The sequence below is a fragment of the Symphalangus syndactylus genome, chromosome 10, assembly GCF_028878055.3.
Source record: "Symphalangus syndactylus isolate Jambi chromosome 10, NHGRI_mSymSyn1-v2.1_pri, whole genome shotgun sequence".
In the NCBI taxonomy this organism is placed as follows: Eukaryota; Metazoa; Chordata; class Mammalia; order Primates; family Hylobatidae; genus Symphalangus; species Symphalangus syndactylus.
Window position 1 is genome coordinate 89,917,542 of NC_072432.2, and position 27,095 is coordinate 89,944,636.

The window sequence follows — 27,095 nt, forward strand, 5'->3', positions numbered from 1 at the left end:
TAATATAGCTCAGCGAATGTGCTTGAAAGTAACTGCTGTTCTAACTCCTGGTATTCTTCCGATTCTACTGTGAGACCTGACATTGTTCAGTTAATCGTTTCCAAGGGCCCTAGTCCCGCAGACAGACCAAGAATGATTTGCACTCAAGAAGTACCACTTGCCCTTAGTCAATATGGCATCCTGAATGACTTTTTTGCGGTGCCGGAAAGGGCACCGCAAAAAAACAAAAAAACAAAAACCGTTGACATTAGTCAAAATGGCCATCTTTGGCTTCGCTTTGTCAGAATGCGCATGCCCATTCCCGTCACCTCCGCGTGACCCTGACGCTTACGTCACACCGTAGAGGGACGGCGCGGGATGAATAAATTTCTCTGTGATTGGTTGGTGAAGGTTTTCAAACCGGAGCTGGCGGCGCGGCGCTGCTCTGCCGTTGGGTGAGGCGCGGAGCGAAGTGAAGGGGCGGCCCAGGTGGGGCCGGGCTGACTGAAGTGAGTAGTGGGGGTGCCAGACCAGGTGCGTCTGGCGCTGGATTGTGATAGGAAGCAGAGTGTTCGTGTGGTGAGCCGTGGCCGCCGCGGGGGTCCGGGACGGCGGGACAGGCCGGCAGCCACAGCCTCTCCACTCGGGCTTTTCTGGGGCGGAGGTCGGGGCAGGCCGAATGGACGTGGCCTGGGAGGGTCGGGGGCTTCTGTCTTGGCTCCGGGTTTTGTGGAGAGCCGGGGGCATCTTTTTGAGGTGCTGGCTGGACCAGGGCAGGAGTCATCCTAAAGAAGAGTCTCTTAGTTAGATACGAGTTTAAGAGTGGCTGGAGTGACACCCCACCGTTTCGCCCTGGTGTTTGAGAGGCCCGGGCGGCCTGCAGTGGAGCCCCTCTACTTCGTGGGTCGCGTGTGTTTAGGGAGGCAAGCCGAGGCAATGACATCTTGTCCTTCTCATCCTAATTCTTAGCCTCAGTAACAACGAGGCCTTCCTTGCACGCTTTCACGTACATTTCTCTTCTCAGGATTTCATTCGTAGGCCGAGAGGTGTGTGTAGGAAAGGGGGGGTAGGTGGGTAGATAAGCCTTTTTTTTTTTTTTTTTTGAGAAAGCAGTATCTTTCTAATGTGTCGGGTAAATAAGCTTTCCAAGTTATTGTAGGTGTTTAGAGAAGGCGCCTTTCCTGTAGCTTAATCATTCAATAGGTGTTTATTTTTTGGAGGGGATTTAAAAAAAAATTGTATATTTAGGGGGTACAAGTGCAGATTTCTTACATACATATATCGCATCGTGGTGAGGTCTGCGCTCTCAGTGTCCCCATCACTCAAATAGTGAACATTGTACCCAATACTAGTTTTTCAACCCTCAGTCCCCTCCACCTTCCCATCTTTTGTATTCTCCAGTGTGTATTATTCCACTCTGTATGTCTGTGTACCCACTGATTAGCTTTCACTTATAAGTGAGAACATGCGTTATTTGACATTCTGAGTTATTTCACTGAAGAGAATGGCCTCTAGTTCTATCCATGTTGCTGCAAAAGACGTGATTTCATTCTTTTTTATGGCTGAGTAGTATTCTGTGTATGTCTGTCTATATATTACATTTTCTTTATCCAATCCTCCGTTGATGAACACTTAGGTTGATACCGTATCTTTGCTATTGTAAATTCTGCTGCGATAAAAATATCAATGCAGGGGTCTTTTTGATATACTGATTTCTTTCTTTTTTTTTGAGACGGAGTCTCGCTCTGTCGCCCAGGCTGGAGTGCAGTGGTGCGATCTCGGCTCACTGCAAGCTCCGCCTCCCGGGTTCACGCCATTCTCCTGCCTCAGCCTCCTGAGTAGCTGGGACTATCTGCGCCCGCCACCACGCCCGGCTAATTTTTTGTATTTTTAGTAGAGACGGGGTTTCACCGTGTTAGCCAGGGTGGCCTTGAACTACTGACCTCCTGATCTGCCCACCTCGGCCTCCCAAAGTGCTGGGATTACAGGCGTGAGCCACCGCGCCCGGCCGATATACTGATTTCTTACCCTTATACCCATTAGTGGGATTGCTGGATCGAATGGTAGTTCCATTTTTAGTTCTTTGAGAAGTCTCCATACTGTTTTCCATAAAAGTTGTACTAGTTTATTTTTTTTTTCTTTTTCTTTTCTTTTCTTTTTTGAGAATGAGTCTTGCTCTGTGGTCCAGGCTGAAGTGCAGTGGTGCGATCTCGACTCACTGCAAACTCTGCCTCCCGGCTTCAAGTGATTCTTCTGCCTCAGCCTCCAGAATAGCTGGAATTACAGGTGTGCACCACCATGCCTGGCTAATTTTTTATTTTTAATAGAGATACGGTTTCACCATGTTGGCCAGGCTGGTCTTGAACTCCTGGCCTCATGTGATCAGACTGCCTTGGCCTCCCAAAATGCTGGGATTAGAGGCGTCAGCCACCATGCCCGGCCTGTTTACTTTCATTCAATAGGTATTTCTTAAGTGCAAAGTGTAAGTAGAAGACAGTCTTATTTGGTCTTAAAGAATGTGCAGTTAATTTGGGGTAACAGAACTTAAAAAGATAACTGGTGAGTCTGGTAAGCCTATACATTGTTGAGAGTACTGTACATTAGTACTGTACATCCCTTTTAGAAAACATTTTGGCACTATTAAGAGCCATAAAAGGTTTTTACACCCTAATATAGCACTCCTAGCCTTGGAAATCTATTCTAAGGAACACAGTCACCTGAAGAAAAATACTGTCCATAGGAATGCTCAATTCATTTATTCACCAAATATTTATTGGTCATTTACCAAATGTCAGGTACTGTTCTAGGCATCAGGGAAGAAAACACAAAAATCTCTGCTTCCTTGGAACTTAAGCTAGAGGAGAAACAGACAATAAACTGAATAAATATGTAAGTATGTTAGATGGAGAGAAGTGCTTTGGAACAGAGTAAAGCAGGGTAATGTTAGAGAAAGGCTGCAATTTACAACAGGATGGAAAGGCCGCACTGAGAAAGCAGCATCTGAGTAAAGATATTTGAGGTGAGAGAGTGACCATGCAAGAGATTCCAGGCAGAGGTAAGTGAAAAACTGGAAATGACCTAAACGTCCAAAGGAGAGAATAGTTAAACAGTTGTTCATCAACTCTTTAGAACTTAATGGAAACATGATAGAAGCAAAACACAAAATTATATGTAACATATGATTGTAACACCATGAAATAAGAGTGTAAAATGGGCAAAGATTAGATCAGGTGGTACATATAGTTGTTTAGGGTAGTGAGATTTTTGTTTTGCCATTTTTTGTTTGTTTGTTTTTGAGACAGAGTTTCACTCTTGTTGCCCAGGCTGGAGTGCACTGGCGCCATCTTGGATCACTGCAACCTCCACCTCCCAGGTTCAAGCGATTCTCCTGCCTCAGCCTCCCGAGTAGCTGGGATTACAGGCACGCACCACCACACCTGGCTAATTCTGTATTTTTAGTAGAGACAGGGTTTCTCCGTGTTGATCAGGCTGGTCTCAAACTCTGACCTCAGGTGATCCATCTGCCTCGGCCTCCCAAAGTGCTGGGACAACAGGCGTGAGCCACTGCACCTAGCCTGTTTTACTGTTAATTTTTTGAACATAGAAGATTAATAATAAACAGTATTTTTGTATCTGCTAAATGAATGTTATAGATAATAAAGGAAATCATTTTGGACTGAAATGGTTAGGGAAGGCTTCAGTGAATTGGTGAGACTTATTCTAGACCTTGAAGGATGGAAGACCAGAACAGGAAGAATTCACAGGGAAAAAAAGAGGTATTTAGTGTGCTGAACTTCTAGTAATTTTCTGAAAAATCACAATTCAAATCTTCCCTTCCTTATTTTAGTCTTCATGTTGGATTGAGAACATTTTGTTTACTATCTGCAAGTTATTTGCTTATAAAGAACATTTGGTTTCAAGATAATCCTTCTGTCCGCCAGTTGTATTAGAGACTTTCGATACAGTGAAGCAGAAGCTGGACATTCAGGAAAAGAATTGTCCTCACATTGTCCTCAAATGTGTTCCTATGAAAGGATCTTAAAGTACTGAGATTATCTTTGATAATGGTTTTCCTTGACAGCAGGGAATCTATATTGTTGATTTCTTGGAAATCTCCAGATTTAGCAACGTTTGTGGGAAAGTTTTTCATTAAAACACTTTCCTGAAAAACTCCAGCAACCTTTCATTGCTTTGTCTTAAAGTATTTAACACCCTGGATGCATCTAAAAAACCTGATATATAGGTCTCTTAATAATGTTTGAAGGAGGAGGAGGAAGAGGATAACGACTTTTCCCAGGATACCCTACAGTAGGATCTGTAATAGTCTGTTATTCTGAAGGACGATATCTATCTCTTGGCTGGGCGATTGAAATTAAATTGGGGGCTCAAAGCAATCACATCCAGCTGAGACTCTTTCATGGTGTTTCCAGATTGCTCCCTTAGGGATACTCACAGATTGGGAATCTGTAACATAGTGACTTCTCCACCTCTGGGGCTCCCCATCAGTAACAGCTGAGATTCTCTAGCACCTTTTGGTTTAAAATGCTCCACAAACTGATTTTCTTGCTGCACACAGGGATCGTTTCAGCTTTCCCGAAAGGCAGCAGTCTCTGTTGTGGAAAGTGACAGCTGTTTTACAGCTGCAAAAGCAATGTACTACAATATGACTTTGTTTTTTGTTTCCTTTCACATTAGTGTATCTCCTAGCTGTGGACTAAATAATACATGGGGGGAAATAAACAAGTATTCATGAGGGTGAAAATGTGACCCAGCAGGAAAATTACAACTATTTTCAATTGACGTTGAATAGGGTGAGTAAATTTTAGCTTTTTGAGTTACAATTTGGCTGAGATATCAGAGTTAGTACTGATATAGAAAGATATTTTTGTCATCTATAATTCCTGAGAGTCACTTCTGTGGAATGTTAATAAAAATATATGGTCCCCTAGCATATAAAGAGAAGAGGATTATATTCTGCTAGTGCCATTTTTGGATTATCCTAAGTAAATCTATGTTAGAGGAAAAAATAACTCTTCAGAAGCAGCAAACCTCATCTAGAACAGCTTGTTTAAAAGCCTAGACCTGGTCAAATTTTGCTGTTTCCTTGATTCTTCTTGGTCTGGGTTCCACCTATCATTTGTGTTTTATATGTGTTGCTGTTTGTATGACATGTTATGGTTTGGGGGAGGTCTCTGAGTAGGTCTGCAACATATATGGTCTAATTGATATTTTTGTAACATATCATCTCTTCGATGTGTTGGGTTGGAGAGAATATAGATTTTGGACTCAGACCTGGGTTTCAATGAGAGCTCGACATTTATTAGTTAATTAAAGGTCTCTGGCCTTAGTTGCCCATTGTCTGTAAAATGGAGATAATTAGTGAGGCCAGGTTAGTGAGGCCAGGCATGGTGTCTCACGCCTGTAATCCCAGCACTTTGGGAGGCCGAGGCAAGCAGATTGCTAGAGGTCAGGAGTTCGAGACCAGCCTGGCTAACATGGTGAAACTCCATCTCTACTAAAAATACAAAAAATTTAGCCGGGCCTGGTGGTGGGCACCTGTAATCCCAGCTACTTGGGAGGCTGAGGCAGGAGAATCACTCGAACCCTGAAAATGGAAGTTGCAGTGAACCGAGATGGTGCTACTGCACTCCAGCCTGGGTGACAGAGCGAGATACCGTCTCAAAGAAAAAGTCAAATTCACTTAAAGAAAAAATATACGTGAAGTGTCTAGTGCCTGAATCATTTCAAAGCACCGAGTAAATACTGGATTCTTTTCTTTCTAATTGTATAGTATTATTTTTAAAAATGGTCTAAAATTCTGAATTTAGTGATATCCTTATTTGGAGACAGCCTAGGGGGGAAAAACACCTAGATTTGAGAATCACTGTTTTAGGATGGAAGTAACAACTATCAGACCAAAACCAAACCTAAACAAAAGAAACTCACTTCATACCAACTAAAAGATACCTTATATTTTGGTAGTAAGATTGTAAACTTATACATTTTAAAATTTTTGTAATATTCTATGAGGTAAATAGAGCAAGTGTTATTGTTTTCACTTTATAGGTGAGTCTTGGAATTTAAGTGATTTACTGAAGATTATACCACTGGTAGATAGAAGAGCTAAAGGTTTGTCCCAGGACCTATTTATTTATTTATTTATTTATTTTAAGAGAAGAGGATCTTGTGATGATAAGGGTGGTCTCAAACTCCTAGACTCAAGTGATCCTCCCACCTCAGCCTCCTGAGTAGCTGGGACTACAGGCACGCACCACCACACCCATCTTGTCCTAGGACTTCTGCTCCCTCTCCCGCTTTTAACTGTTCTTTTTGCTTTAAATTATATTACACGTTGATGTTGAGGTAGAATGGAAATTCTTTTGACCACAGCGTCACAGATATGTGTGTGTTTGTTCTCTGAATTAACATTTATCAATTTTTTTGTGTGAGCATAATATTAAATACTACATGCTTGCGTGTGTAATATAGTAGTGCCACATGTAAGGTTTCTCCCCTCAAATTTAGATTCTAGCTGGGACACGGGGCAGAATCATATGGTAAAGTTTAATTCAAGTGCAAAGAGTTTGTATCTGAGTGGCAACTACCTGAAGCAGTAGGGGAAAGACTGGAGGCAGGGAGCGCAATTGAAGTGAGTGGTGACAACCTGCAAGTGATAAGGGGGTGGGTATGGTAGATACATGAGAGAAGAGTACACAAGGTTTAGTGATTATGCTGTGGGAAAGGGAGGAACCAGAGGTGATTCTGAAGTTTGGAACTGAGCGACTGAGAACATGATAAAAATAGGGAAATCAAAATTGGAAGTCAGTAGGGTATGGCATAGGGTAGGTCAATGAGTAGGGTAGTTCATGGACATGAACAGGAAGAGTAGAACAGTGTCAGGAGGCTGAGGCCAGAGAATCACTTGAACCTGGGAAGCAGAGGTGCAGTCAGCTGAGGTGGCGCCAGTGCACTCTGGCCTGGGGGTCAGAGCAAGACTCTATCTCAAAAAATTAAAAAAAAAAAAAATGGACAAGAGAACAGGTTATATTGTAATTTAAGACTTAAAACTCCCCCTAAAAAAGCTTTTTTTAAAACAACCAGTTTTCAACATCCTAGCACCATGAAATTTTCCTTTTTGAATTCTTGGACAGATAGAAGTTTTGCTGTGGTATTGAGCTGTCTTATAGTCTCACGATATATAAGTGAATGCCAAGATGATAGAAAGCAATACCTTATATTAAAACTACTGATTAGAGTCTTCCATTTTTACCTCATGAGAGCCAAAGGAAATCAACATTTGAATTGACTACCCAATGTCCTGCCCCTGTTTCTGTCCTGTAGCACTTAGGGTATGTTGCCTATTTCGTTATATTGTTAAATCCATGGCATCTCCATGAATTCCACAGCTCTTTCTGCTGGTTTTAATGCTGTCCTTTTAGTTTTGTTCTTAGTTTAGAGAAAGATCTTTGTAGTAAATTTGTTGGTCTGGTTGCTTAGCAGCTTGCTGTGATTATGTAGCTTAGAACAGATACTTGCCGTTTGAAAATCTTGGTTTCCGGCCCTGGTTCAGGTATATATTGCATCCAGGCTTGGAACTGAGAACTTTTTTTCTATTATAGCAATTATCATATGAGTATAAATGTATAATTCTGCAGCATTTAATATAAAATAACTTTATATATTCTTTTTTTTTTTTTTGAGACAGAGTCTTACTCTGGCATCCAGACTGGAGTGCAGTGGCACCATCTTAGCTCACTACACCCTCTGCCTCCCAGGTTCAAGCGATCATCCTGCCTCAGCCTCCCAAGTAGCTGGGATTACAGGCGCAAATCACTGTGCCCAGCTAATTTTTGTGTTTTTAGTAGAGACGGGGTTTTGCCATGTTGGCCCAGGCTGGTCTCGAACTCCTGACCTCAAGTGATCCGCCCGCCTTGGCCTCCCAAAATGCTGGGATTACAGGCATGAGCTGCTGTGCCCAGCCTATGCTCATATATTTTTGTCCTTTGTGCTTTTTTATGTATTTTTTTCTTGCTTTCATAGCTTGTGGTACAATCTTATAAACATTGCAAAATCACTAACCCTTCGTAAGAGTTCTTAAAATTTTATTTAGGAAATAAGGACATGGACTAGAATGTTGAAGCATTGGTTAAGAGAAACATAAGAATCCTTTAATGGTATTTCTGAGGACATTAAATTTCTAATGAAATTTGACTTTTTATTTCGTTTCCTTGATAGTTTTCATAACATCCAGTTAATGTCTTTCTTTCTTGACTGTTAAGCGAAGATCTTATTTCCTCAAAGTGTTCCCAGTTAAAGTCTATTTGGAATAGAACCGCCTGTAACGACACTGTTTTTTCTATAGTATCAGCAGGCCTTTGGGGGGAAATACAGAGTCTGAAATTCACTATACAGGACACAGTAGCAAATGATTTTTGCTTTGCCCTTCGAACTGTGAAGGTGGTGTATTGTCTTTCTGATGCCAGAATGTGGTACAACATAATCCTTTGCCTCTACTTAGTATAAATTTATTAGACGTAGTTCCTGCACGCAGCCCAGCAGAGAGCCCTGCATTACAGAAATAATTCTTGTGCTGCTGAGCTGGCGATTTTCCCACTTAATCACTCGTGTGACGTCATCTGTGCTTTTGGTAGAAAATGTGCTGACCATGTCCTGCATTTTAAAAGGCAGTTGCAACAGGGGCATTAGCTAAAAATGAAATTAAAAATAGATATTTTAAGTTACATTGTAGGTCTTCAAAGCCCACAAGGAATAAACTGGCAAAAGTATTAATCAATAGGCTTGACTTGAAGAACCACATTTTGTTGTTGGTCAGTCACTTAGTAATGAACTGACATGCTCTTTCCTCTTTCCTGTTTGTTTTCTGCTCCAAAGTGATTGGAGGGGCTGTTATATTCAAAGGTCTGAAATGGTTTTCTAATTTTCAGATGAGTCTTAAACATTCCAAGTTTGTTTTTATAATAAGAATCACACAAAACATCTGTTGTTAGCTTGAGATTCTTATAATGGTAGTTATAAATGGAAGAGTCCAGTTGTTGGTCACTGATGGCTGGATTGCTATAGAATCTTTTGTTGTGGGCAAGAAGGCAGGACCCCTAATGTATATTTGATTTCTTGGCAGAAAGATGGATACTATGATGCTGAATATGCGGAATCTGTTTGAGCAGCTTCTGCGCCGGGCGGAGATTCTCAGTGAAGGAAATGAACTCCGTAAGTCATTCTGAGCTGGCCTGTCCAAAAGGAAAAACAGATTTCAAATTTGGGATTTTTACAAAGCTGAAGTATTTTCCAGTCTTAAAGTTGTTTTTCATTTGGGTTACCTAAAAAGAAAGCAGTGGTCACTTACGTGGTCAAAGCCTAATGGGCACTCATTCTAAATGGTCACTAAAATTCTTTTCTATAGCTGCTCTTAATAGGTTTTAGCCAGGCTTTTTTATTATCTTTATTTATTTTTTTGAGATGGAGTCTCTCTCTGTCACCCAGGCTGGAGTGCAGTGGTGACATCTCGGCTCACTGCAACCTCTGCTCCCCGGGTTCAAGCGATTCCCTGTCTCAGCCTCTCGAGTAGCAGGGATTACAGATGCATGCCACCACGCCCGGCTAATTTTTTGTATTTTTAGTAGAGACGGGATTTTGCCATGTTGACTAGGCTATTCTTGAACTTCTGACCTCAGGTGATCCGCCCGCCTCGGCCTCCCAAAGTGCTGGGATTATAGGCGTGAGCCACCGTGCCCGGCTGCTTTTTTATTATCAAGATTCTTTTTCCACTGAAGAGTTGGTACTATTTTCTGTGCCATGAATTGGGAAAAATTTACTAGGATGTCGCTTTTTTCTTTAGAGTAGTAGTTGTCTATTTTTTATCCTGGATTTTCTTTGTGTTCTATAAAGCATTTTCAGTTGAAGTGGGAAAAAGTCATAATTTCTTCTTTCTTTTTTTTTTTTAAGAATCTCACTCTGTCACCCAGGTTGCACCACTATGCCCAGCTACTTTTTAAAAAAATTTTTTTTTTTACTTTTTTAAATTTTTTTTTTTTATTTTTGAGATGGAGTCTCGCTCTGTTGCCCAGGCTGGAGTGCAGTGGTGCAATCTCAGTTCATTGCAAGCTCCACCTCCCGGGTTCACGCCATTCTCCTGCCTCAGCCTCCCAAGTAGCTGGGACTACAGGCGCCCGCCACCAAGCCTAGCTAATTTTTTTGTATTTTCAGTAGAGACGGGGTTTCTCTGTGTTAGCCAGGATGGTCTCGATCTCCTGACCTCGTGATCCGCCTGCCTCGGCCCCCAAAGTGCTGGGATTACAGGCGTGAGTCACCGCGCCCGGCCTTAAAAATTTTTTTGTAGAGATAAGGTCTCCCTATTTTACCCAGGCTGGTGTCCAACTCCTGGCCTCAAGCAGTCCTCTCACTTCTGCCTCCCAAAGTGCTGGGATTATAGGCATGAGCCACCAGGCCCAGTCCGTAATTTCTTTTTGAAGGAGATACTAGGCATCTGCTTTCACCTACTTCATATATTTGATGCTAAATAATTAAGGATTGAGAGCCAGGTTTGGTGGCTTGCACCTGTAATCCCAGCTACTCAGGAGGCTGAGGCAGAAGAATCACTTGAGGCCAGGAGTTTGAGACCAGCTTGGGCAACATAGCAAGAGTGTCTCTGAAAATATTGGCGGTCAGGCATAGTGGCTCATGCCTGTAATCTTAGCACTTTGCAGGGCTGAGATGGGTGGATCAATTGAGTCCAGGAGTTTGAGACCAGCCTGGGCAACATGGCAAAACCCCATCTCTCTTTTTTTTTTTTTTTTTTTTTTGAGACAGAATCTCACTCTGTCACCCAGGCTGGAGTGCAGTGGCGTGATCTCGGCTCACTGCAACCTCCACCTCCCTGGCTCAAGCAATTGTCCTGCCTCAGCCTCCTGAGTAGCTGGGATTATAAGTGTCCGCCACCACACTCGGCTAATTTTTGTGTTTTTAGTAGAGATGGGGTTTTGTCATGTTGGCCAGGCTGGTCTTGAACTCCTGACCTCAAGTGATCTGCCCACCACAGCCTCCCAAATTGCTGGGATTACAGGTGTGAGCACCCGGCCACAAAAACCCCATCTCTACAGAAAAAAAAAAAAAAAACAGCCGGTGTGGTGGCATGCTCCTGTGATCCCAGCTACCTGGGAGGCTGAGGTGGGAGGATCACTGGGGAGGCAGAGGTTGCAGTAAGCTGAGATCACACTCCTGTACTGCAGCCTGGGACAGAGCGAGACCCTGTTTCAAAAACAAAAAAATTAGCTGGGTGTGGTGGCACATGCCTGTGGTCCCAGATACTCAGGAGGCTGAAGGATCACTTGAGCCCAGGAGTTTGAGGCTACAGTGAACTATGATTATGCGACTACACTCCAGCCTGGGTGACAGTGAGACTCCATTTCCCCGGGGGGAAATAATAAAGAGAATTGAGATGGGGTGGTGAGCTGGGGAGAAAAAGGAAGTGCTAAGAGAGGAACAGTCTGGGAAATAAATTAGCAAGAAAGAAAAATGGGGATGATGGTACTGACATGTGATTCAAGGGAATTATTCTATACCAGCTTCTCTTTGTATTACCATCCTCTGCTATTTCAGATTTTCATTAATACTTAATTTAGTAAATGTTGCTCTCAAGTCAGCCTCACTGGTGTTAATGTTAAGAACTGTGTCTTGAACTTTTTTTATTTCTATAGTACTTACTGTGGTATCTTGCATATGCCATTCAATATTTTCTTTGAATTGATTGATGTTTTTAATAGCTCTTATCCACTTACAGGCCTTTCAAAACAATATTCTATTTTCTCTCTCTAATAGCTGCAGCATGACCCTGTCATCTGGTACCAGCTCAGTAACCACAATGGCATACTAATTAGGTTTCTCTTTGAGGTCACATCATCTCAGAAGATGGATCAGAGTGTGGTGGGGACTAGAGTATGGAATAAGAGATCTTAAAACTCAGGTTCATTCAGCAAATACTTTGTGAGAACCTATCAGGGCTTCTAGCATTTTTGAGTTGAGGGAAAGGGATGACTAAATGGTGTCATGGAGGAAAGGGTTTGAGCTGAGCTTTAGCTGTAGGGTAGAATCCCAAGAGGCGGAGATGAAAGGGGGTATTTTAGATCAGGCGACAGCCTGAGCGGAGGCAAGAGGGTGTGGGACTTGAGGGGAATAGGAGTAAGGGGGAGTGACACAATCAGAACTGTGCTTTGGGAAGATTACCCTGGCAGAGGTGTAGTCTGCATTAGAGGTGGATGCTGGGACACTGACTAGGAATTACATGGTTGTCATAGCTCAGGAAAGAGGCAATAACAGCCCTAACTGGCATGGTGGTTGTGAAGATGGAAGTAGGGAGAAATGGGTAGAAGAGATTGTGATAATAAGACCTGTAGAAGGAGGCAGCTGATAGAATATGGGGGCAGAGGGAAGAATCTGTGGTTTAAGAGTGTTGATAACTAGTGCTGGCTTTTACCTGTTATTTCTGTGTCTGTTTTTCCACCTATAAAATAGGAATTTAAACATCTTTATTTTCTTTGTGGGAGTGCTATGAGGATTTGGGCATAAATTGAGATATTAGTTGTGAAAATACTTTGGGAAATGATTATGCCAAAAATCTCCCGCCAAGATATTTATTTTTACGGAAATGCTGATTTTATTGTATAAGCAAATTTTTACCTTCCCATTTATTTCTATTATAAAATAGAGGTACATTTTACCTCCTTCTCCAGATCTCTAATTTGGAATGTTGGCTTTTTTTATTTTTTATTTTTATTTTTTGAAACAAGAGTTTCACTCTTGTTGCCCAGGCTGGAGTGCGATGGCACAATCTCAGCTCACTGCAATCTCCGCCTCCCAGGTTCAAGTGATTCTCCTGCCTCAGCCTCCCGAGTAGCTGGGATTAACAGGCATGTGCCACCACGCCCGGCTAATTTTGTATTTTTAGTAGAGATGGGGTTTCTCCACATTGGTCAGGCTGGTCTTGAACTCCCGACCTCAAGTGATCCGCCCACCTTGGCCTCCCAAAGTGCTGGGATTACAGGCATGAGCCACCGCGCCTGGCAATTTTTGTATTTTTAGTAGAGACAGGGTTTCACCATGTTGGCCAGGCTGATATTGAACTCCCGACCTCAGGTGATCCACCCGCCTTGGCCTCCCAAAGTGCTGGGATTACAGGCGTGAACCACCATGCTCGGCCTAGTTTTTATTTTTTTGGAGATAAGGTCTCGCTCTGTTGCTCAGGCTGGAGTACAGTGGTGAAATCATAGCTTACTGCAGCGTTGAACTCCTGAGCTCAAGCAATCCTCCTACCTCAGCCTCTGGAGTAGCTGGGACCTATTATAGGCTCATGCCACCACACCAGCTAATTTATTTTTTTTTTTTTTGAGATGGAGTCTTGCTGTGTCGCCCAGGCTGCAGTGCAGTGGCACGATCTCGGCTCACTGCCACTCTGCCTCCCAGGTTCACGCCATTCTCTTGCCTCAGCCTCCCAAGTAGCTGGGACTGTAGGCGCCCTCCACCAGGCTCAGCTAATTTTTGTAATTTTAGTAGAGACGGGGTTTCACCGTGTTAGTCAGGATGGTCTCGATCTCCTGACCTCATGATCCGCCTGCCTCGTCCTCCCAAAGTGATGGGTTTACAGGCGTGAGCCACCATGCCTGGCCCAAACCGGCTAATTTTTATATTTGTTTTGATTATTTTATTTTGAATTATTATTATTATTTTTTTGTCTCCCAAACTACTATAAGCACTACTTTTGTTTTAATTCTATTTTTTGTAGAGACAAGGTCTCGCCATGTTTCCCAGGCTGGTCTTGAACTCCTGGGCTCAGGCGGTCCTCCCACCTCAGCCTCCCAAAGTGCTGGAATTACAGGTGTGAGCCACCGCGCCTGGCCAAATGTTGGCTTTTGAGGAACTGAAGTGGCCTTGTGTTTTTTAGACACTAGAATCAGCTTTGTGCATCCACCCCAGTGTCTGTCCTCTTTTTTCTTTCTTTTTTTTTTTTTTTTTTTTTGAGACAGTCTTACTCTGTTGCCCAGGCTGGAGTGCGGTTGTGTGATGTCGGCTCACTGCAACCTCCATCTCCTGGGTTCAAGTGTTCCTCCTGCCTCAGCCTCCCAAGTAGCTGGGATTACCGGCGCATGCCACCAAGCCTGGCTAGTTTTTACATTTTTAGTAGTGATGTTTCACCATGTTGGCCAGGCTGGTCTTGAACTCCTGACCTCAAGTGATCCACCTGCCTTGGCCCGCCAGAGTGCTGGGATTACAGGCGTGAGCCACTGTGCCCAGCCTGTACTCTTCTTAGATCCTTAGGAATTCCCCGCATGCCCAAGTATCCCTTGACTCCTTACTCTTGCCTTTCATCATTAACTTCATTCCTCTTTCTCTTTTTTGTATTTTTTTTTTTTTTTTTTTTTTTTTGAGACAGAATTTTTCACTCTTTGTTTCCCAGGCTGGAGTGCAATGGCGAGATCTCCGCTCACCGCAACCTCCACCTCCCGGGTTCAAGTGATTCTCCTGCCTCAGCCTCCCAAGTAGCTGGAATTACAGGCATGTGCCACCACGCCTGGCTAATTTTGTATTTTTAGTAGAGCTGGGGTTTCTCCATGTTGGTCAGGCTGGTCTTGAACGCCCGACCTCAGGTGATCCACCTGCCCTGGCCTCCCAAAGTGCTGGGATTACAAGTGTGAGCCACCGTGCCTGGCCTGTATTGTTTTTTAAAAACCTAAGTCCGGGCCGGGCAAAGTGGCTCACACCTGTAATCCTAGCATTTTGGGAGGCGAAGGCGGGCAGATCACTTGGTCAGGAGTTCAAGACCAGTCTGACCAACATGGTGAAACCCCGTCTCTACTAAAAATACAAAAAGCCGGGCATGGTAGCGTTCACCTGTAATCCCAGTTACTTGGGAGGCTGAGGGATGAGAATCACTTGAACCCGGGAGGTGGAGGTTGCGGTCAGCCAAGATCGTGTCATTGCACTACAGCCTGGGCAACAGAATGAGACTCCATTTCTTAAAAAAAAAAAGTTAAAAAAAGAGAGCTGGGCCGGGCGCGGTGGCTCACGCTTGTAATCCCAGCACTTTGGGAGGCCGAGGCGGGCGGATCACGAGGTCAGGAGATCGAGACCACGGTGAAACCCCATCTCTACTAAAAATACAAAAAAATTAGCCGGGCGTAGTGGCGGGCGCCTGTAGTCCCAGCTACTCGGAGAGGCTGAGGCAGGAGAATGGCGTGAACCCGGGAGGCAGAGCTTGCAGTGAGCCGAGACTGCGCCACTGCACTCCAGCCTGGGCGACAGAGCAAGACTCTGTCTCAAAAAAAAAAAAAAAAAACGGAGAGCTAAGTCCAAGTTACGGGTAGATCAGAATGAAAGTTAATATTTTTAAAAAGATGACTTTAATAGCATATTTTGTTGTCTTGTTTTCTCCAGTCCACACAGTTTTTATGTTCTATTTTTAATTTGTCATAAGCTGCCTGAGCTTTTTTAAAAAAAGTCATTGGTGTATAAATTAGGAATAAGTATAATTTAACATTTATCAGGTGCCTATTGTGTGCCAGTGACATACAAGGTTTGTGCTACACTATGCATAGTAGGGAATACTGAAGTATGTATGACATATTGTCTGTCTTCAAGAAGATTATGGTATTTTAGTTTCAGAGACAGGATTTTTTCTCATGAAACAGAAGATAGTACAAGTATCAAAATATATGCTTTTGGGTAATCTAGAAAAATTTAATGTGTAGCAAACGATTAGGAAAAGATTCACAGACCAGATGGGACTTGGTAAATGGGTATGTAAAGAAGAGTAGGTAGGGCATTCCATTTGGAGTGCATAGCTTGGTCACAAGTGAGAAGGCAGGAATGCCTCTGTTCTGGGGGCAGGGACAGACTGGTTTAGCTAGAGGGGTATTTATTGCATAGTGGTGGGAAGTAAGTTTGATTAAACTGGTAAGGTGGTCTTGGATGCTGGTAAATTTAATTTGAACAGCAGCTTTTCATTCATTCATTTGTTCAACAGATTATTTCAAGTGTCTACAGTGTGGTAGGCAGGTTACAACACTGGAGATAAAAGAGCAAAGGAGACATAGGGTCTTTGTCTTTAAGAAGCTTAGAGAGGGTAGTAGGGAAGGCAAATGGAAGAGCCTGTTCAAAGGCCTCGGGGAGTAAACGGAAAAAAAAAATCAGGATTTCTGGACCCACTTAAACCTGCTTGCTGAGCTATGAACCAAATCCTGATTTTTAAATTTTAAATAAATCAAAGATCACTCTCAATTTGTTTTGAGGAAATTTCCCTTCTCTTTCCTCCTTTTTGATAGGTGCACTTCATAGTTTAGGGTGTACATAACTTTTTAAAGGAGGTACTGTAATTTGAATTTTATAAATCTTTTTTTTTTTTTGAGACAGCATCCCACTCTAGCCCAGGCTGGAGTGCAGTGGCATGATCTCAGCTCACTGCGACCTCTGCCTCCTCGAGTAGCTGGGATTACAGGCGCACACCACCACACCCAGCTAATTTTTGTGTTAGTAGAGACAGGGTTTCACCATGTTGGCCAGGCTGGTCTTGAACTACTGACCTCAAGTGATCTGCCCGCCTTAGCCTCCCAAAGTGCTGGGATTACAGGCGTGAGCCACCGTGCCCGGCCTGAATTTTATAAAGCTTTTAATGTGCACTTCATGACAGGCTAGTACCAAGCTGAATTGTGATTCACCAACTGACCAAAACAGTGCCATGATTATGGGTCTTCAACATCAAAATTGTTTCTGATCTATGGCCCAAAATGCCTTCTGACCCAATCCTAGCAAACTGCTCATAGCAGAATTGTACATAAAAATAGTATCTTTCAGCCGGGTGTGGTGACTTACGCCTATAATCTTAGCACTTTGGGAGGCTGAGGCGGGTGAATCACTTGAGGTCAGGAGTTTGAGACCAGCCTAGCCAACATGGTGAAACCCCATCTCTAGTTAAAATACAAAAATTAGCCACGTGTGGTGGCACACGCCTGTAGTCCCAGTTACTCAGGAAGCTGAGGCAGGAGAGTTGCTTGAACCTGGGAGGCGGAGGTTGCAGTGAGCCAAGATCATGCTACTACTGCACTCCAGTCTGGGTGACAGAGGAAGACTGTCTCAAAAGTGAAAGGTAGGCTGGGCACAGTGGCTCACGCCTGTAATCCTAGCACTTTTGGAGGCCAAGGCAGGTGTATCACCTGAGGTTACGAGTTTGAGACCAGCCTGGCCAACATGGTGAAACCCTGTCTCTACTACAAATACAAAAATTAACTGGGCATGGTGGCGCACACCTGTAATCCCAGCTACTCAGGGGGCTGAGGCAGGAGAATTGCTTGAACCCGGAAGGTGGAGACTGCAGTGAGCCAAGATTGCACCATTGCACTTCTGCCTGGGCAACAAGAATGTCTCAAAAAAAAAGTAATATCTTTTTTTTTTTTTTTTTTTTTCACATTTCTCACCTGCACACACAAAAAGTAATATATTAATCAGGTATGTAAATGTTCTGCTTTGGGTCTGACTTAAACTAAGCTGAAGCAGTAATTTAATAAAAGGAGTATCCTAAAGAACAAACAAACCAGCAAAATTAGGTCAGATGAAAATCTTTTTATTCTCAAAATTGTTTTTCAGTTTGGTAAATATTTTGAGTGTGTATGCGTACGGTATTTAGTTTGCAAACAGATGTGTTTTTTTCTTTAAGCTAAAAAAAACCCCACAAAAAAGTAGTATGTTCCAGACTAACCCAGCATATTATTTCTTAAAACTATTTGAATTGTAATTTTTTTTAATTGTTGATACTCGCATTGTTTAAGATAACTAGGTCATAATCTATTTTGCTGAAATTTGTGGTTTGCTAAAAACTAAAGTTTCCTTATGACTTGTTTCTCTGGAACAAATTGGTATCCTAATTTGTAAGTTTGATATTTGGTCAAATGATTAAAATTGTTTAAAAAGGACTATATATTGTTTCTATGCTTTTAGGTTAAATTCATAGGGGACAAGTGCCCTTACTACCTAAGAATCTGCTAGCTGTGTGTGAATTTGGCCTAGTTTCAGTTGTAAACTGGGTTAGTTTGACCAGCAGCAGATGTACACCTTGAGACCTTCTTCCTTGATGTTGGTGGAGAGTGATCCTTAGAGATAGATGGAGGTTAACTAGAAAATTGTAAGGCACTTTTGCAAATACATTGCAGAACAGCTTTGCCAATAGCAGGAGATAAGAATGAATGCCAACAGGGTTATCTTCTTCCTTTGAGATGCTGTCTTGGAAGTGATGCTCTCTTTGCAGACATTTGAAGAGACTTCACATTCTGCTATCAGGGATGTTCCAAAAGCTAGTATGATCTTCTCTTCCTGTTTTTTTTTTTCAGCTGGAATGTTTACATACCCTTCAGGACAGTGTTAAACAGCAAAAGCAAATTGGCTTTTTACTTTCAAATCAATATTTGTGTAATTATATAGCCAAATGGAATTGTAGGTCTAGACATCTGTAATATTAATCTACATCTACTGGAGCATATTACAGCAGTTACATTTGAATTTGCTGTTTAACATCTCTCTGGTGCAGCAATGCGTGACTGTAAAGGAAGCTGTTTTTGTTTTATAGCTGTAACTGTCCTGGTGCGTGACAGCTGCCCCAAAGGTATCCCCCTTTGATTACCTTCTGTTCAGGAGCTTTCAGTGTTAGTGTTACATCTGGAGCCAGGTGACTAATGAGTTACATATTCCATAGCAGATGCCACTGGCTAAGCCAAAAGTAAGTGGCCTATTGAAATAGGAATTGCCACCCACAAAGTTCTCATCAGAGTGACAAACATATCGAGGATCTGCTCCTAGTTATTTTCAGCTGGATTTGCCCATAGTTCAGCTGGTTCCTTAATTATGAATTTCAAATAAAGCTAACCGTAGGACTCATTTTTTAGAGCAGTTATACTCTGTTTGGTGCTTGAATTATTAAAGATTCCCCCTTTCCTCAGAATTTATCCAGTTGGCGAAGGACTTTGAGGATTTCCGTAAAAAGTGGCAGAGGACTGACCATGAGCTGGGGAAATACAAGGATCTTTTGATGAAAGCGGAGACTGAGCGAAGTGCTCTGGATGTTAAGCTGAAGCATGCACGTAATCAGGTGGATGTAGAGATCAAACGGAGACAGAGAGCTGAGGCTGACTGCGAAAAGCTGGTGTGTATTGTTTTCCATGCTAGAACAGTGATGATGCGGGAGGAGGAAAGCATTGTCTGACAATTTCCACTTGCCAGATATACCTAGTTTCTTCCACATTCAAGAACTGAAAGTGACCTGTTCTTTAACAACGTGCCCATGATTAGAGCTGAAACTGCAGACAAGGAATCTTGTTCTTCGTAATTTAAAATTTAAATGTTTTTGTCATTTAGACTTGAAACTATTACTTAGCAGACAGATTTCAAATGATAACTTAAAGAATTAGAGGAAAAGGGAGGGAGGGAGATCCTAACGTACTTGATCTGTCACAAGATATTGGCCATCCTTCATTGTTTATTTTAAGTGCTACTCGGAATATCCATCCTTATATGAGTAGCTGGTACTTTGTCATACATACAGGCAAGACAACTGTGACTCTTCTTTTCATCACCGCTCTCTAATTCAGGGTAAAAGGCTAGATGTGTTCAACCAGTTGAGCAATGTGACTGACACAGAACACTATCATTTTGATGTGCCAGGATGGGTCATAGTGCAAAGGAAAGCCTTTACTGGGAGGGACTAATCCATCTTGGTATACAGTGTTAGATGCCTCAGTAAATTCAAATTGTCTGGTTCCAGTGCATTATAGCTTTGTATCTATTTTAATGCATTTTGCTCCACTACTTAGAGAGGTGGGTGGCTGCTTTGATCAGTAGAAGCCAATATTTGTCCTGATAAAATGACACTAAAGTGTTTTTGCTATGTGAAATCTATTTTGGGACTCTCATTTTGGATTATTCTCCTCTTGGATTAGCAGGTTAATCCAAAAGTCTTGTAGCAGAAACTTCGCTGTTCTAGATGTAGTTCATTTTACCAGTCAGAAATCAGAGACACAATCTGGGTTTGATGTGAATTAATATGCTATTGGTGTAGCAGCCTTCCTGAAGGCCAATTTGCATAATGCTGTATTTTAATGTCTTCTGGTCTGCCTGTCCCATAAATTTGAGGTGAAGCTTTCTCCCCTGGCTAGTTATGATGTTTTACTCTGCTTTGGTCTGCAGGAACGACAGATTCAGCTGATTCGAGAGATGCTCATGTGTGACACATCTGGCAGCATTCAACTAAGTGAGGAGCAAAAATCAGCTCTGGCTTTTCTCAACAGAGGCCAACCATCCAGCAGCAATGCTGGGAACAAAAGGTGGAGGAACTGCATCTGTTGTTATCCGATCACAAAAAACACAGCTGTCAGATATTCTTGTTATCTGAATTCTTAAATATACTTCTTCTAGAATGTGTGCTGAAAAAAGCAGAAAAAGATTTTGCGGGGAAGAGTAGGTGGGGAATAAAGGCACAGGGATGTCCCTGTTTATTTTATTTTTAAATCTTTCCTAAGGATGTTGTTTCACCATGGATAAAATTTTGATGTCGGTGCTAAATTGCACATCAATAACTAATCCTGCGCATTGCTAAGAAACCCAAAGGTGAAAGTGGCAGTTCAGCAATACTTTCAGTGTTTACTCTCCAGAGAGCTCTTACAGCTCTTCTGGTTTAGAAAGGCCTCTGTGAGCCAAGACCAGACAATAATTTTAGTTCCACTGCACCACTGTTTAAAATAGTCTCAACCAGGCTTTGAATTTAACATCCCCAGTACAATATGTAGGGAAACGTCAGCTATTTGTTTTGTTGCCTGGTTGTTTTATGGGGAATCTTTATAACTAAGAAGATGTACAGGCTTAATTTCTTAAAAAGTCACTGTTGGGTAATACTCTCGTTTGTAGAAACCAGCACAGTTGGGATCAAATTAAACTTCATTCTCTTGATTTTGTGAATTTTGAGTAGCGTGTAATACAAACTCAGTAGAGAATAGCACCCATAACCCTGACTAACTTTCAACTGCCCTTATAAGGTCTTTGCAGAAAAAGCAACCGTGTTGCACCTGTACTCTTGCACACACACTCCTCCGTGGAAACCATACAAAGTAGCCTACCACAGGGTTTGAGATTGTAGTTGTCTCTATAGTGAAGATTTTGCTATGAAATTAACTGATGTTACCTGACCAGTAGGACTTGTTCTGAATGTTGGTGAATTTTACCTTCCACAGTCTACTATGTCTAACATTGTATTGTTTCACTGATCTAGACTATCAACCATTGATGAATCTGGTTCCATTTTATCAGATATCAGCTTTGACAAGACTGATGAATCACTGGTAATAAACATTTGATCTCTGAGAATTACCTACTTTTCTTACCTCTGCTTCCCCAGAAATATCTCTCCTGTCTTCTCTTCTGAACATCCTATATTACTGTTTTATTAGTTGATGTGCTACAGATTCTGAGCTAGCAATTTAAAATATAAATCCACATGAGCTATAAGAGACTGGCTTATGTATTAGTTTCTGAAGTGAGAATATAGAATTCAGAATTTGGCATAAGTTGAGTTCATTTAATAGATCTCTGTATGCCACATGTACTAATTGATTATATTTTGACTTATTAAAGCCCCAGCTAATAATAAAAATATTAGCAAGACTGTATGTCATCAGGGTTTATTTACTGCTCTTAAATAAACTTTACTGTGCCTTATTTCTGAATTAGTTTGGTTCTTGGGGAAAGCATAGTCATACTTCACAATTAGAAGGAAACCAAGGTCCTGGGATTTCAGCCAGAAAAGCGTGATTAGAGTTTGTAGGCACTATATAATGCTTTCATCAACAATGGTTAACATGTTTTTTGTTTGTTTGTTTTGTTTTGTTTTGTTTTTGAGACGGAGTCTCGCTCTATCCCCCAGGCTGGAGTGCAGTGGCGCGATCTCGGCTCACTGCAAGCTCCGCCTCCCGGGTTCACGCCATTCTCCTGCTTCAGCCTCCCAAGTAGCTGGGACTACAGGCGCCCACCAACACGCCCGGCTAATTTTTTGTATTTTTAGTAGAGACGGGGTTTCACCGTGTTAGCCAGGATGGTCTTGATCTCCTGACCTCGTGATCCGCCCACCTCGGCCTCCCAAAGTGCTGGGATTACAGGCTTGAGCCACCGCGCCCGGCAATGGTTAACATGTTAAACTATTTGTTGCCCTGCTTTTATGGGGCGGCACACTTCTTTTAACTTACAGTGATGCTTCTGCATAAAAAGGTCATCTCCTGATACAGTCTTTGATACAGTTCATTGATTTGTGCATCTTTTCTGTTGCTAGCTGAAAACTAGCAAACAAAACAAATCAGGAAGTTTTTGGTGACTGGTTTTCTGGTATAGCAAAACAAGTGACAACTACTTGTTACATGGCTAGGAGTTTTCTGTTCAGATTCAGTGTTTGACCAGGGAAAATATGGCCATTTTATAGATAAAAATATTAGGCATCACATTTTTCAAATAGGGAATGATATAGTGGAGGTCTGGAATATATAATAAAACTAGATCATATTATCAGTTGATTTTTGAGCTAGACCTATGATACGATATTTGTTGTAACTGAAGCTGAATCAAACAACCAGTAACTAACTTTCTGGACCATGACTTGGGGAAGTTAAATTTATTTAGCTAAGCTATTATTTGCTGTATACCACTGTTTCTAGATACTGTTTTCAGGGGTGATCAGGAGTAAGAAAACCGCAGGTAACTACTAAAATAAATGCAAATAGTTAAAATAGGTGAATTGAAATGAAACCGCAATAAAAGACAAATAGTTCTTCTGTGGTGAACATGTTTTAGGGCCTAAGTTCCTGAACTGTAGAACTTTTTTTTTTTTTTTGAGACAGTGTCACTCTGTCGCCCAGGCTGGAGTGCCGTGGCGCAATCTCAGCTCACTGCAAGCTCTGCCTCCCGGGTTTATGCCGTTCTCCTGCCTCAGCCTCCTGAGTAGCTGGGACTGCAGGCGCCCGCCACCACGCCTGGCTAATTTTTTTGTATTTTTTTAGTAGAGACGAGGTTTCACCCTGTTAGCCGGGATGGTCTCGATCTCCTGACCTCGTGATCCGCCCACGTTGGCCTCTCAAAGTGCTGGGATTACAGGCGTGAGCCACCGCGCCCGGCAACTGTAGAACTTGTGAAGTGGCAATATTATGCAGAGCATCTGATTAGACAGTGGCAATCCCTTGGGGGCAAGAATCACATCTAATACGATCAGTATAGTGCCTAACATTCTGTAAGTTCTAAAACTAATTACAAAAATAATCAGAAATAAAGGATCAGCCACTGGAAATACTCGTGGCAGAATTTGATTCTTTAACCTTTTCTTGCCTCTGTGGTATTGATTCCTGATTTTATTATAATAGCTTCAATTTTTGAAAGAAATTAACTTACTATAGCTCTATAGCTACAACACTTGAGACCTTCCCTTCTCTAACCCTCCCCGAATTGTACATTAGGTAGCCCGACTGAAGAAGCCTTTAAAGTTCTCTGTAAATTTATTTGCAGAGGGTTTAGGGATGGCCTAACCAAAAAAAGAAATTAATACAGTGTAATTGTCAACAGGATTGGGACTCTTCTTTGGTGAAGACTTTCAAACTGAAGAAGAGAGAAAAGAGGGTGTGTATGGTTTGTTAGCCTTTCTTTTAAACAAAGTAGTAGTAGAGTTATTTTTGGAAATTTTGCCATGATACTGCATTCCTGACATGTTGCTCTAGCCATTGTTAAGCACATACTACAAATGAATTCATGCTGTGGGGACAGTATTGATATTCTTTTTTTTTTTTTTTTTTTTTTTTTTTTGAGACGGAGTTTTGCTCTCGTTTCCCAGGCTGGAGTGCAATGGCGCGATCTCAGCTGACCGCAACCTCCGCCTCCCGGGTTCAAGCAATTCTCCTGCGTCGGCCTCCCAAGCAGCTGGGATTACAGGTGCCTGCCACCACGCCCGGCTAATTTTTGTATTTTTAGTAGAAACGGGGTTTCACCATGTTGGCCAGGCTGGTCTCGAACTCCTGACCTCAGGTGATCCACCTGCCTCGGCCTCCCAAAGTGCTGGGATTACAGGCATGAGCCACTGCTCCCAACCAGTACTGGTACTCTTTGAAGTAGTAACTTAGGACAGGATCCTGTCCATTTCACTGTTTAGGCTGCATTTCAATTCATTCGTACAGTGGAAAAGGATAAACAAGTTTGTTTTGAATTGTCATATGAATTTTCACACAGAACTTTTGTGCTCTAATATAAGCTTCAGATGAAATGTGTGTATAATGGGATATATAGAGATCTATCTGTGTATGCTTGTTTAGGGTACTTAATGTGTTTCCAAGACTTCATGTCCTTAGGATTACAGCTGTACTTTTTCTGGTGGTGTCATCTAAATTTCTCCACAGCTTGCTCATTTTTTCTAGGGCACTGAGAGCATTTTTGTACAACATATTCTTTTGAAACAGCTTATTCTTCATGTGGAAATAAGCAGAGAGAGAGAGAGAGAACACATTGTTATTTACTGTAGCCCTAATCCCCAGGACCTGTATCCAAGTTGTCTGATGGAATAATTTTATCTTCTGTGCTTCAGATCTGCTTGGCACTAAAGTTACGGGTCTTTGTCTTCTTTCTAGCGCTCTAGTAGCCGACAGTTTGTTGATGGTCCCCCTGGACCTGTAAAGAAAACTCGTTCCATTGGCTCCACAGTAGACCAGGTAAGAATAGTCAGGCGAAGGTAACAGAGATTACTGGCCCCAAGCAGTAAAACTCCTCTGAGTCAGCATTGCAGCATTGTTTTGAGAGAGATGACGTTTGGTTAAAGTTTTTGTTTGTTTTTTGAGACAGTTCTTGTTGCCCAGGCTGGAGTGCAATGGCACCATCTTGGCTCACTGTAACCTCTGCCTCCCAGGTTCAAGTGATTCTCTTGTCTCAGCCTCCCAAGTAGCTGGGATTATAGGCGCATGCCACCATGCCTGGCTAATTTTTGTATTTTTAGCAGAGACAGGGTTTCATCATGTTGGTCAGGCTGGTCTCGAACTCCTGACCAGGTGATCCGCCCGCCTCAGCCTCCCAAAGTGCTGAGATTACAGGCATGAGCCTCCGTGCCTGGCCTTTGGTTAAAGTTTTTCTATGCGGTAGGACCCTTATTCATATGAATGGAATTACTCTGATTAAGTAAACAACTGTCAGAGTGAGTCTTAGTTGCTTGAATATATACCCCCGTGACCTATGTTTATCTTCTTAAGTATGAGATTTCTTTATTTTTACTTTTTAAAGTAGAGAGGGAGTCTCTCCTTGCTGCCCAGGATGATCTCGAACTGCTGGGCTCAAATGATCTTCCCACCTTGGCCTCCCAAAATGCTGGGATTGCAGGCATGAGCCACTGCACCCAACCAAACATGAGATTTCAACATAAGAATGTTTCAGGTTGGGCGTGGTGGCTCATGCCTGTAATCCCTGCACTTTGGGAGGCCTAGGCGGGTGGATGATCACCTGAGGTCAGGAGTTCGAGACCAGCCTGGTCAACATGGCGAAATCCCATCTCTACTAAAAATACAAAAATCAGTCGGCCAGGCACAGTGGCTCACACCTGTAATCCTAGCACTTTGGGAGGCCAAGGCAGGTGGATCACGAGGTCAGGAGATTGAGACCATCCTGGCTAACACCGTGAAACCCCATCTTTACTAAAAATACAAAAAATTAGCTGGGCATGGTGGCAGATGCCTGTAGTCCCAGCTACTCGGGAGGCTGAGGCAGGAGAATGGCGTGAACCCAGGAGTTGGAGCTTGCAGTCAGCCAATATTGGGCCACTGTACTCCAGCCTGGGCAACAGAGCAAGATTCCGTCTCAAAAAAAAAAAAAAAAATCAGTCAGGTGTGGTGGCGCACGCTTGTAATCCCAGCTACTCAGGAGGCTGAGGCAGGAGAATCCCTTGAACCTGGGAGGTGGAGGTTGCAGTGAGCCGAGATCGTGCCACTGTGCTCCAGCCTGGGTGGTAGAGTAAAAAACTCTGTCTCAAAAAAAAAAAAAAAAAAAAAGTGTTTAAGACTGGGGTCTTAAGTCTTGACTAAGACTAAGGAATTTTTTGCCTGCTCCAAAATACCCTATAGTGGAGGGTAAGTTAGATTCTTTGTTTGTCTTTCCTCATTACTACTTTTGTTGCAGGGGAATGAATCCATAGTTGCAAAAACTACAGTGACTGTTCCCAATGATGGCGGGCCCATCGAAGCTGTGTCCACTATTGAGACTGTGCCGTATTGGACCAGGAGCCGAAGGAAAACAGGTCCATTGAATTTGTGACTAAACTGGCCTGTGTAAAACAACTAGTAAAATTTTGGAGAGTTGGTTTCTTAGAACCCTCCTGAGGCAGGGATTGGATGTATTGGGTAGTTTCTTACTGCTGCATACCGAGAACCAGAGAACTGCTTGTGTCATGCTTTACCTTTGAATTGCTAGCCCACTTGCATAACTTTAGTTTTTCTTGAAACTATTTTTTTACATAGCCGTTAGTACTCACTTTTGGCTATGATAACAGATTACTGTTTATCTCCCAGTTAAAATTGGAGCTAAAATTTAGAAGGAGCAAAATACTTAAGACACAAAGCTTAAAAGTTGCTTGTTTTCTAGGTACTTTACAACCTTGGAACAGTGACTCCACCCTGAACAGCAGGCAGCTGGAGCCAAGAACTGAGACAGACAGTGTGGGCACGCCGCAGAGCAATGGAGGGATGCGCCTGCATGACTTTGTTTCTAAGACGGTAAATCTCTGATTGCTGTTTGTGTTTTAATTTTTTAATTGTGAAAGTAATAAATACCAGGAATAAAGTTAAATACTTTAGTGTTATAAAGTTAAATGTCAAATTTCCTTCCTCATTCCAATTTTACTCTCCAGAAGTAACTATTGGTTACAGAGGTAAGTTTCTTTCCATTCTGTGAGTAATACTAAATTAGAGACCAACTTTTCTGAAGTAATCGTTAGTACTTTTTTTTTTTTTTTTTTTTTTTTTTTTGAGACGGAGTCTCGCTGTCGCCCAGGCTGGAGTGCAGTGGCG

At 42.4% G+C, this 27,095-nt stretch overlaps 1 protein-coding gene across 10 annotated transcripts in view; it reads left to right on the forward strand.

The window, feature by feature from the left end:
- Positions 1–331: 331 nt before the first annotated feature.
- RACGAP1 (Rac GTPase activating protein 1) overlaps positions 332–27,095 on the forward strand; it is a 36,761-nt gene continuing 9,997 nt past the window's right edge. The window contains exons 1-10 of one of the 10 annotated variants that reach the window (XM_063610538.1): positions 457–558; positions 4,675–4,790; positions 9,119–9,207; positions 18,975–19,177; positions 20,218–20,354; positions 21,296–21,365; positions 23,626–23,679; positions 24,678–24,758; positions 26,209–26,326; positions 26,671–26,801. In XM_063610538.1, coding sequence (XP_063466608.1) covers positions 9,123–9,207; positions 18,975–19,177; positions 20,218–20,354; positions 21,296–21,365; positions 23,626–23,679; positions 24,678–24,758; positions 26,209–26,326; positions 26,671–26,801 — 879 coding nt within the window. In that variant the 5' untranslated portion in view covers positions 457–558; positions 4,675–4,790; positions 9,119–9,122. Of the gene's footprint in view, positions 559–1,087; positions 3,035–4,674; positions 4,791–7,277; positions 7,329–9,118; positions 9,208–18,974; positions 19,178–20,217; positions 20,355–21,295; positions 21,366–23,625; positions 23,680–24,677; positions 24,759–26,208; positions 26,327–26,670; positions 26,802–27,095 lie in introns of those variants that run through there. The other 9 variants (XM_063610539.1, XM_063610537.1, XM_055294937.2 and 6 more) reach the window with 9 other exon arrangements.